The 13049-nt window shown below is 45.1% G+C and overlaps 1 protein-coding gene across 1 annotated transcript in view; it reads right to left on the bottom strand.

Moving 5' to 3' along the window:
• The window catches only part of AK9 (adenylate kinase 9), a 1007389-nt gene that overhangs the window by 30730 nt on the left and 963610 nt on the right, over nt 1-13049 (bottom strand). The window contains exon 39 of the mRNA XM_033936269.1: nt 4972-5070. Within this exon, the coding sequence (XP_033792160.1) occupies nt 4972-5070 (99 nt within the window). The remainder of the gene's footprint in view (nt 1-4971; nt 5071-13049) is intronic.

The raw sequence follows: 13049 nt of genomic DNA, 5'->3' as shown, positions 1-13049 counted from the left end.
TCGAGAGGTACTTCAGGACTCGTCTCTCCTCATTCAGAATTACTGGCTATGCTCCCTGAATCTCACAGAAGCCTGCACACACATCCCAATTCATCCAGCTTCCAGAAAATACCTCTGATTTGCAATCAATTGCTGCCATTATCATTACAGGGTCCTTCCTTTTGGTCTGGCATCTTCTTCCAGAGTCTTCACAAAGTGTCTGATTGTGGTGGCAGCATCTCTCTGCTCACACGGTCTTCAGGTCTTTCCTTTTCTGAATGACTGGTTGATTACGGCTGTTTCTCTTCAGGAAGTGGGCTAAGCAACATCTAGGACCATCTCCTTTCTTCAGGTTCTAGGATTTGAAGTCAAATTCCCCATAATCACATCTCATTCTGACTCAACGTCTACAATTCATTGGGGCAATCCTAGACACCACTCTCATGGGAGTGTTTCTTCTTCCAGATTGCCTTCAGGCTCTCATCCGTCTGTGTCAGCAGTTGCTTTCTCTTCAAACCATCTCTGCCAGACACATAATGGTTCTTCTAGGCCACAGGGCTTCAACTGTTCATGTCACATTACTGGCAAGACTACATCACATCCCTCAGTGGACTCTTGCTCCCCTGTGGTCTCAAGCGACGGATCGTCTCTCACAACATACATCTGTGACATCATCTCTTCTGCAGTCGCTTCAATGGTGGATGGCCTCCTCTAATCTATATAGAGGTCTCCTTTTTCATTTGTCCCCTCATCACAAGGTCATCATGACAGACGCATCTTCATATGCATGGGGGGCTTATATAGACGATCTGCAGACTCAGGGTCTTTGGACTGCCAGGGAACGGAAATTTCACATCAATTTCCTAGCACTCAGAGCGATGTATTATGCCCTCAAGTCCTCCTCCTTTGCACGGACAATCAAATAGCAATACACTACAAGCATGGAGGCACGGGCTCTATCCTGTTGTGTCAGGAGGCCCAGAACATCTGGACTTGGGCAACAGCGCGCAATCTGTTTACATTCTTGGGGAGAACAATTCCCTAGCACACAACCTCAGCAGACTTCTACAACCTCACGAATGAACTTTCAACTCGACAACTCTCCAGTCCATCTTTGCTGAATGGGGCACCCTACAAGTGGACTTGTTTGTGACTCCTCACAATCACCAGTTGCCCCAGTTTTGTCCCAGACTTTACTCCCCTCTCCGTCTGGCAGCAGATGCTTTTCTCCTGGATTGGACGGGCCTGTTTCTATATGCATTCCCTCCACTTCCTCTCAGGTTAAGAACTTTATTCAAGCTCAAGAGAGAAGCAGCCACCATGATTCTTTTTATTCCATGGTGGCCCAGGCAACATTGGTTTTTCCTTCTCCTTCAACCCAGCTCCAGGGAGTCCATACCTCTTCTAATATTTACTACTCTGTTCCCTCAGACTCAGAAATCACTGATTCATACCAATCTGCAATGCTTTCCCCTGACAGTTTGGTTTATCTCAGGCTGTGTCCATCTCACTTACATCTTTCTCAGTCTGTTTGTTAACTTCTGGATGTCTCCAGGAAACCAGCCACTCAACAATGTTACCATCAAAAGTGGCCTTGGTTTTTCCTAGTGTCTTCTTTATCTTCATGTTCCACCTTCCTTGACAGTGGAATTGATCTTGGATTATTTTCTTCTTTTGTTTGACTCTAGTCTCGAGTCTATATCTCTCCGACTTCTTTTAAGTGTTATTGCAGCTTTTCCTCTGTCAGTCGAGGGCTAGCCTCTTCCTGCTTATCCTCTGGTTTCCAAATTCATGACAGGGGTTTTTAATGTTTAACCACATCTCATGCCTTCTCCTGTCATTTGGGCCCTACTGTAGTCCTTTTCCAGGTTTATGAAAGGACTTTTTTCACTGTGAAACCATTTCTACAGTCTCCATATGTCATCTGGGACCTTGCTATAGTTCTTTCCACTTTGTTGAAGCCACTATTTGAACCAATGGCAACAGCTCATCTTCAGTTTCTTGCCTGGAAAGTGGTCTTCCTTATTGCTCTCACCTCTCCCAGGAGTGTCAGTGAGTTACAAGCATTAGTAGCTTCACCCTTCACAGCATTAGTAGATTCACCCTTCACAGTTTTTCATCATGACAAGGTGGTTCTACATACATGTCCAAAGTTTCTTCCAAAAGTTGTCACTTTTCATCTCAATCAGTCAATTGTTCTGCTTTGCATACTTTGGACTGTACGTGGGCTTTGGCTTACTACATTGACTGGACACAGCCACAGCGAACTTCTCCCCAACTTTTCATTTCTTTTGATCCAAACAAGTTAGGACACCCTGCATTCAACCCAACAATTTCCAATTGGCTGGCTGCCTGTATCTCGTTCTGCTATACTCAGACTGGACTGGCACTAGAGAGTTGCGCGGGGACAGAAATCCCACCCGTCCCCGCCAAAGTCTCACCCGTCCCCACCCGTCCCCGTGAGGAATCCCACCCATCCCCACCCGTCCCCGTGAGGAATCCCTCCGTCCCCATCCGTCCCCGCGAGGAATCCCCTTCGTCCCCGCCCATCCCCGTGAGGAATCCCCTCCGTCCCCGCCCGTCCCTATAAACTTCAGAAATAGTTATTTCATTTAATTATGCTACTGAATTAAAGGCTCTAGTAGAAACCCATTTACAAATAAGCAAAAAGACTATTAATTTGGAAATATTAATTGGGAAGAATACATACTTTGTAAACGGGTTTCTACCAGAGCCTCTTTTGTTTATAAATTTTTATCAACACAACTAATATACTACTTTATCCTGAAGCAAAAAAAAAAAAAAAAAAAAAGAAATAGAATTCTTTTCCTACCTTTGTTGCCTGGTTTCTGCTTTCCTCATGTTCTCATTCAGTTCCTTCCATCCACTGTCTCTCTTCCTTCTGCGTCTTCCATTTGCTCTGTTACTGTGCCTCTCCCTTTCTCCCCCCTTCCAAATTGTTCTGGCACCCATCTTCTTCCCTCCGCTCCCCCCATAGTCTGGCATCTCTGTCTTCTTCCCTGCCAGCGTCTTCTCCCCACTCTCTCTTCCCCATTTCCTTTCAGCGTCCTTCTCCCCCCATCTTCCCCATGTCCTGTCAGCGTCCTTCTCCCCCCTCTGTCTTCCCCATGTCCTTTCAGTGTCCTTCTCCCCCTCTGTCTTCCCCATGTCCTTTCAGTGTCCTTCTCCCCCCTCTGTCTTCCGCATGTCCTTTCAGCGTCCTTCTCCCTCTCTGTCTTCCCCATGTCCTTTCAGCGTCCTTCTCCCTCTCTGTCTTCCCCATATGCTTTCAGCGTCCTTCTCCCCCCCTCTTCCCCATGGCCTTTCAGTGTCCTTCTCCACCCCTTTGTCTTCCCCAGTGGTTTCAGCGTCCTTCTCCCCCCTCCTTCTCTTCCGCCCCAGGTGCAGCACAGCCAGCCAGGTCCCCTTACTTTTGTGGCGCTTCCCCGACCGACCGACCGACAACAGCCCCGGTCCGACAAACCTCCCTGCCCTTAACCGCAAATCTAAATTTCCTTCTTACAGCTGCGGTTAAGGGCAGGGAGGTTTGTCGGACCAGGGCTGTTGTCAGTCGGTCGGGGAAGCGCAACAAAAGTAAGGGGACCTGGCTGGCTGTGCTGCACCCGGGGCGGGGCGGACTGCCCCTCTCCCTTGGTAGCCACTCGAGCCACGAGGCTACTCCTCCTTACCTACCCTGCCTGCAGCACAGAACCGAACGGAAGTCTTCCCGACGTCAGCGCTGACGTCGGGAAGACTTCCGTTCGGCTCTGTGCTGCAAGCAGAGCAGGTTGGGAGAAAAGCCGTGCGACTTAGTACATCCAGCCCCGCAGGAACCCTGTGACCCTCGGAGGCGTCCCCATGGGATCCCCGCGACCCTAGGTGGCGTCCCCATGGGATTCCTGTGACCCTAGGGGGCGTCCCCACGGGATCCCCGTGACCCGAAGGGGAAACCCGCGGGTCCCGCGGGATTCCCGTCATCCCCGTTCCCGTGCAGCTCTCTAACTGGCACTGGAAAGTTGTGCCACAGCCCACAAAGTTAGAGCTTGGCAGCTTTTGTTTCTTTCCTTAGATCTACACCTTTGAGGAAATCTGTACAGCTGCCACCTGGTCCTCAGTTCCTACCTTCAGTTCTCACTACTGTATGGATTCTTTCTCCAGACGGGATGGGCACTTCGGCCAATCTGTATTTCAAAATTTATTTTCTTAGGCCAACACTCCCCCCATCCCATCTCTGTAAGCTTGGAGGTCACCCATTCGTAAGAATATGCTGCCTGCTTGTCCTGGGATAAAGCACAATTACTTACCGTATCAGGTGTTATCCAGAGACAGCAGGCAGATATTCTCACAACCCACCCGCCTCCCCAGGTTGGCTTCTTAGCTGGTTTATCTTAACTGAGGGACCGCGCGCCCTGCATCGGGTGGAAGGCACTCGCGCATGCGCGGTTCGGGCTATCGCAAACTTTCTAAACTCTTAAAGTGGTGATGCACTTTTAAAGTGGTCCATACCGGGGCTCCGTTGGTGACATCACCCATTCGTGAGAATTGATGTTACCTCGCTGTCCTTACAGCACTTCTTGTTATACACCGTCTTGAACTGAAAAGGTATGACGGGATATAAATAAGTTATTATTATTATTATTTGGATTTGTAGGTATTTGGAGGGTCTCAGAAAAATAGTTAATATCTTATTAAAGAAATGATAATTTTGCATGAGGTAAAACTCTTTATAGTTTATAAATCTTTCCTTTTGGCTAAGTCTTAATAATATTGTAATTTATAGCTAAAAAGACATATGATCAATAAACTGTTTTATTTCCCTTTTGTGATTATGATAAACATACCGAGGGCCTCAAAATAGTACCTGGCGGGCTGCATGTGGCCCCTGGGCCACAGGTTTGAGACCACTGATCTAAAGGTACCATTATTTCAGAGGATTTTATCACCAGTCACAAAGTTTATTAAAACAGAACACAGAAAAAGCTTTAAGGTCACCTCATGAACTTCTCTCTCTTCTCCTCATTCTCTAAAAAATATATTTTTTTCTTATATTCCACAGCAAATTCAATGTGTCCAGGTATCAGGGCTTCATATCTGAAGAAAGGAAGAAATAGGAGTATTTGTTCCAAATTTTATTCTATGTATCAAGCTTCTCCCTTAATGAAAATTATGTCAACAATGATTTATAAACTGCTTATACACTGCAATGCAGATACCTGGCTGGATACAACTAAAACCTCACTTCCATACAAAATATCAAACAAGGCATTGCTAACTATATGGTTGATACAGAAAGCCATGCAGTAAGAGCCACATGCTAATGGCTGAGCATGTATCTTTATTGCAAAATTATTCTACAATGCAGTTATCAATAAGCATGAAAATTACTGCTAGGCTAAAAAGTATGTAGTGTCAGAAAACAGTCCATCACTAAAATAGCCCCCTTTCTGTCAGTCCATGAGCAGTGATTGGCTCAGACACTAACAGGAAGAGAGACATTTTTAAAAACTCAATCTGTCTCCCTTGCTAGTGGACCCTATGGCTTGTGTGCTTGAAGTAACACTCACTTTACACCAATATCCATTTCACAGTGTTTCTTTCAACTGTTTCCTTGAGACTCAAGTGCCACTTTCACAGTCAGTTGTAACCCTTATGGTTTATTTCTTAGATCTAAATTAGTTATGCTTATTTTGGCATTTGGGGGCATTAGCTTACATTGCTTTCTTTTAGCTCTGTTTGCTTTTTCATTTTCTTGCATGTGTTCCTGAAGATTATTCCTCTGTTTTTGTTATTTTTTTATATTTCATAGCACCCACACTGTGTTTTATGGCATAGGTTTTGTGTTGCCCCTTTTTCACACATGCATTTTATAAATAGTCATATGTGTACTAATATGTTTATCTGGATTTTCAGAAGGCATTCGACAAGGTGCTGGAAAATAGCTAATGTCACGCCCATCTTCAAAAAAGGCTCAAGGGGAGACCCGGGAAACTACAGGCCGGTGAGCTTGACCTCGGTCCCGGGAAAGATGATGGAAGCGCTGATTAAAGACAGCATCTGGGAATACATCGAAAAAAATGGGCAGCTAAAGTCGAGCCAGCATGACTTCTGCAAGGGCAGGTCATGCCTCACGAACTTATTATACTTCTTTGAGGGGGTAACAAGCCAGGTGGATAAAGGGGAATTCATAGACATCATTTACCTTGACTTCCAAAAAGCCTTCGACAAGGTGCCACACGAAAGACTGCTAAGGAAGCTATGGAACCACGGGGTACAAGGGGAGGTCCACCGATGGATCAAAAACTGGCTGGAGGATAGGAAACAGAGGGTTGGAGTAAAGGGCCATTACTCAGACTGGCAATGGGTCACAAGCAGAGTTCCGCAGGGGTCGGTACTGGGACTGCTCCTGTTCAATATATTTATCAACGACCTGGAGGCAGGAACGAAATGTGAGGTTATTAAATTTGCAGATGACACCAAGCTATATAGCAAGGTCAATAACGTGGAGGACTGCGAAGATCTCCAAAAGGATCTGACAACACTGGAAAAATGGGCCAAAAAGTGGCAAATGAGCTTCAACATAGGGAAATGCAAGGTCATGCATATAGGGAAAAAGAACCCGATGTTCACTTACAAAATGGGGGGGGGGGGTTCACCGCTAGGGATGAGCAACCTTGAAAGAGACCTGGGAGTGATGGTGGACACAACATTGAAGGCGATGGCGCAGTGCGCCTCAGCCTCAAGGAAAGCAAACAAAATGTTGGGTATCATTAAAAAGGGTATCACAACCAGGACAAAGGAAGTCATCCTGCCACTGTATCGTGCAATGGTGCGCCCGCACCTGGAGTACTGTGTTCAGTACTGGTCGCCGCACCTCAAGAAGGACATGGCAGTACTTGAGAAAGTCCAGAGAAGAGCAACTAAACTAATAAAGGGCATGGAGGACCTCTCATATACTGACAGACTGAAAAAGTTGGGGCTTTTCTCCCTGGAAAAGCAGAGACTTAGAGGAGACATAATAGAAACCTTCAAGATCATGAAGGGTATAGAAAAAATAGACAGGGACAGACTTTTCAAATTAAGGGGAACCACAAGTACAAGGGGGCACTCAGAGAAATTGAAAGGGGAGAGGTTTAGATCAAACACCAGGAAATTCTTCTTCACACAGAGGGTGGTGGATACATGGAATGCACTGCCGGAGGATGTAGTAAGCAGGAACACGCTACAGGGCTTCAAAGAAGCTTTGGATAGGTACTTGGAGGACAAAGGGATAGAAGGGTACAGAAAAGAATAGCGGTAGAGGTAGGTTATAAAATTAGTCTGGGAACACTGTTTCAGGCAATAGGCCTGATGGGCCCCGCGGGTACGGACCTCTGGGCAAGATGGACCTATGGTCTGCCCCAGCGGAGGCAACTCTTATGTTCTTATGAACATAATTTACTTGGATTTCAGCAAAGCCTTTGATACAGTTCTTCATAGGAGGCTGTTGAACAAACTTGAAGGGCTGAAGTTAGGACCCAAAGTGGTGAACTGGGTCAGAAACTGGCTGTCAGGCAGACGCCAGAGGGTGGTGGTTAATGGAAGTCGCTCGAAGGAAGGAAAGGTGACTAGTGGAGTCCCTCAGGGTTCGGTGCTGGGGCCATTCCTGTTCAATATGTATGTAAGTGACATTGCTGAAGGGTTAGAAGGAAAAGTGTGCCTTTTTGCAGATGATACCAAGATTTGTAACAGAGTAGACACCGAAGAGGGAGTGGAAAATATGAAAAAGGATCTGCAAAAGTTAGAGGAATGGTCTAATGCCTGGCAACTAAAATTCAATGCAAAGAAATGCAGAGTAATGCATTTGGGGATTAATAATAGGAAGGAACCGTATATGCTGGGAGGAGAGAAGCTGATATGCACGGACGGGGAGAGGGACCTTGGGGTGATAGTGTCCGAAGATCTAAAGGCGAAAAAACAGTGTGACAAGGCAGTGGCTGCTGCCAGAAGGATTCTGGGCTGTATAAAGAGAGGCGTAGTCAGGAGAAGGAAGAAGGTGTTGATGCCCCTGTACAGGTCATTGGTGAGGCCCCACTTGGAGTATTGTGTTCAGTTTTGGAGACCATATCTGGCGAAAGACGTAAGAAGACTTGAGGCAGTCCAGAGGAGGGCGACGAAAATGATAGGAGGCTTGCGCCAGAAGACGTATGAGGAGAGACTGGAAGCCCTGAATATGTATACCCTAGAGGAAAGGAGAGACAGGGGAGATATGATTCAGACGTTCAAATACTTAAAGGGTATTAACGTAGAACAAAATCTTTTCCAGAGAAAGGAAAATGGTAAAACCAGAGGACATAATTTGAGGTTGAGGGGTGGTAGATTCAGGGGCAATGGTAGGAAATTCTACTTTACGGAGAGGGTGGTGGATGCCTGGAATGCGCTCCCGAGAGAGGTGGTGGAGAGTAAAACTATGACTGAGTTCAAAGAAGCGTGGGATGAACACAGAAGATTTAGAATCAGAAAATAATATTAAAGATTGAACTAGGCCAGTTACTGGGCAGACTTGTACGGTCTGTGTCTGTGCATGGCCGTTTGGAGGAGGATGGGCAGGGGAGGGCTTCAATGGCTGGGAGGGTGTAGATGGGCTGGAGTAAGTCTTAACAGAGATTTCGGCAGTTGGAACCCAAGCACAGTACCGGGTAAAGCTTTGGATTCTCGCCCAGAAATAGCTAAGAAGAAAAAAAAAAAAAATTTAAATTGAATCAGGTTGGGCAGACTGGATGGACCATTTGGGTCTTTATCTGCCGTCATCTATTATGTTACTATGTTACTATGAACGACTACTTTGAAAAATTGCGAGTCATGGAATCAAGGGAGAAATACTCACATGGATTAAAAACTGGTAGGCGAATAGGAAACAGAAAGTGGGGATAAATGGACAACACTCAGACTGGAAAAGCGTCATGAGTGGAGTGACGCAGGATTTGGTGTTTGGACCTGTGCTCAACATATTTATAAATGACCTGGAAATTGGTTCGACGAGCGAGATAATTAAATTTGCAGAAGATACAAAGTTATTCAGAGTAGTGAAGACACAGGATTGCGAAGACCTGCAACATGACATAAACACGCTTGAGAAATGGGCCACAACATGGCAAACGAGGTTTAACGTGGATAAGTGTAAGGTGATGCATATCGGTAACAAATACACAAATACAGGATGTCCGGTGCAGTTCTTAGAGAGACCCCCCAGGAAAGAGACTTGGGAGTACTGGTTGACAAGTCAATGAAGCCATCTGCGCAATGTGTGGCAGCGGTGAAAAGGATGAATAGAATGCTAGGAATGATAAAGAAGGGGATCACGAACAGATCGGAGAAGGTTATCATGCCGCTGTATTGGGCCATGTTACGTCCCCACCTGGACTACTACGTCCAGCACTGGTCGACGTACTTGAAGGAGGACACGGTACTACTTGAAAGGGTCCAGAGAAGAGTGAGTAAAATGGTTAAAGGGCTGGAGGAGTTGATTAGAGAAATTGAGACTCTTCTCCCTTGAAAAGAGGAGACTGAGAGAGGACATGATCTAAACGTTCAAAATAATGAAGGGAATAGACTTAGTAGATAAAGACAGGTTGTTCACCCTCTCCAAGGTAGGGAGAACGAGAAGGCACTCTCTAAAGTTAAAAGGGGATAGATTCCGTACAAACGTAAGGAAGTTCTACTTCACCCAGAGAGTGGTAGAGAACTGGAACGCTCTTCTGGAGGCTGTTGCAGGGGAAATCACCCCCCAGGGATTCAAGACAAAGTTAGGCAAGTTCCTGATGAACCAGAACATACGCAGGTAAGGCTAGACTCAACTAGGGCACTGGTCTTTGACCTAAGGGCATCGTGGGAGCGGACTGCTAGGCACGATGGACCACTGGTCTGACCCAGCAGCAGCAATTTATTTATTCCATTTGCTATACCGTTCTCCCAATGGAGCTCAGAACGGTTTACATTAATTTATTCAAGTACTCAAACATTTTCCCCTGTCTGTCCCAGTGGGCTCACAATCTACTTAATGTACCTGGGGCAAAGGGGGAGATTAAGTGACTTGCCAAGGGTCACAAGGAGCAGCGTGGGTTTGAACCCACAACCCCAGGGTGCTGAGGCTGTAGCTTTAACCACTGCGCCACACACTCCTCACATTTAAAATGGTTCTCTTTTCGGCATTCATTCTATCTTTTTTAACATTTGAGGTTTCCTTTTTGCTTCTTTGGAGACTTATGTTTTTATATTTAAGACAGCCAAGGTATGTGGTTTTAAAATACAACTTCTTGTTTTTCATAATGTTATAGGCCATATTACTTAGTTCACGCCTCTCTTCAGTAGTATATTCGGTTTCCTCCTTAGTCTCACGGGCCACTGCACCATCTTTACTGAGTATTTTTTACTGAGTATTCTTCACAATGTTGACATCACATTTCACCTCTTTTAGAGTTTTCATTACCACATTATTAATTACCACCATTTGTCCTGCTTTACCATCATTGTCTTTTCATCATTTCATTTCACCTCACACAGTAATTCATCATTCACACTTTTATTACATGTGCACCACCACTTATTCTTATTTAAATAAATAAAAAAAAATTTTTCTAAATCTTTTCTCTTTCCATTTTTTAGGACCCTATAAGACCCCTGAGGAAGGCATTTTTATTTTGCGCCCGTGTTGGGTCATTTTTATTGCATACATTATTTGGTTTCTATCCTGTGGGTCACTTGTGACTGCATACACCCTTTGTGGATTGTTTTTAGATTATTGTTTTTAAGTTATTTTGACTTTTATTATAGTAACATAGTAGATGACGGCAGATAAAGACCCGAATGGTCCATCCAGTCTGCCCAACCTGATTCAATTTAAATTTTTTTTTTTTTTTCTTCTTCTTAGTTATTTCTGGGCAAGAATCCAAATCTTTACCCGGTACTGTGCTTGGGTTTCAACTGCCGAAATCTCTGCTCATCTACACCCTCCCAGCCATTGAAGCCCTCCCCTGCCCATCCTCCACCAAACATAAGAACATAAGAACATAAGAAGCGCCATCTCCGGATCAGACCTTCGGTCCATCAAGTCCGGCGATCCGCACACGTGGAGGCCCTGCTAGGTATACACCTGGCTTATTTTATAGCCAACCATATCTTTATATGCCTCTCTCAAGGAGATATGCATCTAGTTTGCTTTTGAAGCCTAGGACTGTCGATTCCGCAATAATCTCCCCTGGGAGAGTATTCCAGATGTCAACCACTCTCTGTGTGAAGCAGAACTTCCTGATATTAGTCCTGAACTTGCCCCCCCTTAGCTTCATTTCATGTCCTCTTGTCCGTGTCAAATTGGACAATGTAAATAGTTTTTTCTGCTCTATTTTGTCGATTCCTTTCAGTATTTTGAAGGTTTCGATCATATCCCCACGCAGTCTCCTTTTCTCAAGGGAGAACAATCCCAGTGTTTTAAGTCGATCCTCATATTCCAGTTTCTCCATACCCTTCACTAGTTTAGTTGCTCGTCTCTGCACCCTCTCCAGCAGTTTTATATCCTTCTTTAAGTAGGGAGACCAATGTTGGACGCAGTATTCCAAGTGGGGTCTGACCATTGCCCTATAAAGCGGCATTATAACTTTCTCCGATCTACTCGAGATTCCTTTCTTTATCATGCCCAACATTTTATTTGCATTATTTGCCGCTGCCGCGCATTGTGCCGACGGCTTCAGGGTCTTATCTATCAGTACACCCAGATCCCTTTCTTGTTCACTTTTTCCCAGAGTTGCACCTGACATTCTGTACTCGTATTCCTTATTTTTACTGCCTAAATGCATTACCTTGCATTTCTCCACGTTGAACTTCATCTGCCATTTCTCCGCCCATTTTTCTAACCGACACAAATCGCTCTGGAGTTCCTCACTGTCCTCCTGCGATCTGATTGCCCGGCAGAGTTTTGTGTCGTCTGCAAACTTGATGATCTCACTGGATGTTCCGTTTTCCAGGTCATTGATATAAATATTAAAAAGGATCGGCCCAAGTACCGAGCCTTGGGGTACACCACTAGTCACTTTCTCCCAGTCGGAGAACTTCCCATTTATGCCCACTCTCTGCTTCCTGTTTTCCAGCCATTTGCCTATCCATCTTTGTATATCTCCCTCTATGCCATGGCTTTGTAGTTTCCTAAGAAGTCTTTTATGTGGAACTTTGTCAAATGCTTTCTGGAAGTCCAAGTATATTATGTCCACCGGCTTTCCACTATCAATTTGCTCGTTCACGGTCTCAAAGAATTGGAGTAAATTCGTCAAACACGATTTCCCTTTCCTGAATCCATGTTGACTGGGTTTCATCAAGTCATGTGTGTCCAAGTGCTGAACTATGCTATCCTTGATCAGTGATTCAATCATCTTGCCGGGGACAGATGTAAGACTCACAGGTCTATAGTTGCCCGGTTCTCCTCTCGATCCTTTTTTGAAAATTGGCGTGACGTTCGCTTTCCTCCAGTCGTCTGGTATCTGACCAGTTCTGATTGACAGGTTTGCAAGTTTTTGCAGTAACTCTCCGATTTCGACCTTCAATTCCTTCAAGACTCTCGGGTGAATTTCATCCGGTCCAGGGGATTTGTCACTTTTAAGTTTGTCGATCTGGTAGTATATCTGATCTAAGTTCACTTCAACTGTGGTGAGGCTGTCCTTTATTTCTCCTGTAAACAGTTTCTCCACTTCAGGTATTGTTGAGGTGTCCTCCTTCGTAAAGACAGACGCAAAGAAGGAATTTAGTTTGTCTGCGATTTGTTTATCTTCCTTGATGTACCCTTTTCTTCCCATGTCGTCCAGGGGTCCCACTGCCTCCTTTGCAGGTTTTTTCCCTTTCACGTATCTAAAGAAGGGCTTGAAGTTTTTGGCCTCCCGGGCTATTTTTTCCTCATAGTCCTGTTTTGCATCCCTCACCGCCTTGTGACATTTCTTCTGTTCATCTTTATGTTTGTTCCACAAGACACAGACCGTGCAAGTCTGCCCAGTAACTGGCCTTAGTTCAATATTTAATATTATTTTCTGATTCTAAATCTTCTGTGTTCA

The sequence above is a fragment of the Geotrypetes seraphini genome, chromosome 3 (assembly GCF_902459505.1).
Source record: "Geotrypetes seraphini chromosome 3, aGeoSer1.1, whole genome shotgun sequence".
Lineage (NCBI taxonomy): Eukaryota > Metazoa > Chordata > Amphibia > Gymnophiona > Dermophiidae > Geotrypetes > Geotrypetes seraphini.
This window is presented reverse-complemented; position numbering and strand designations above follow the sequence as displayed.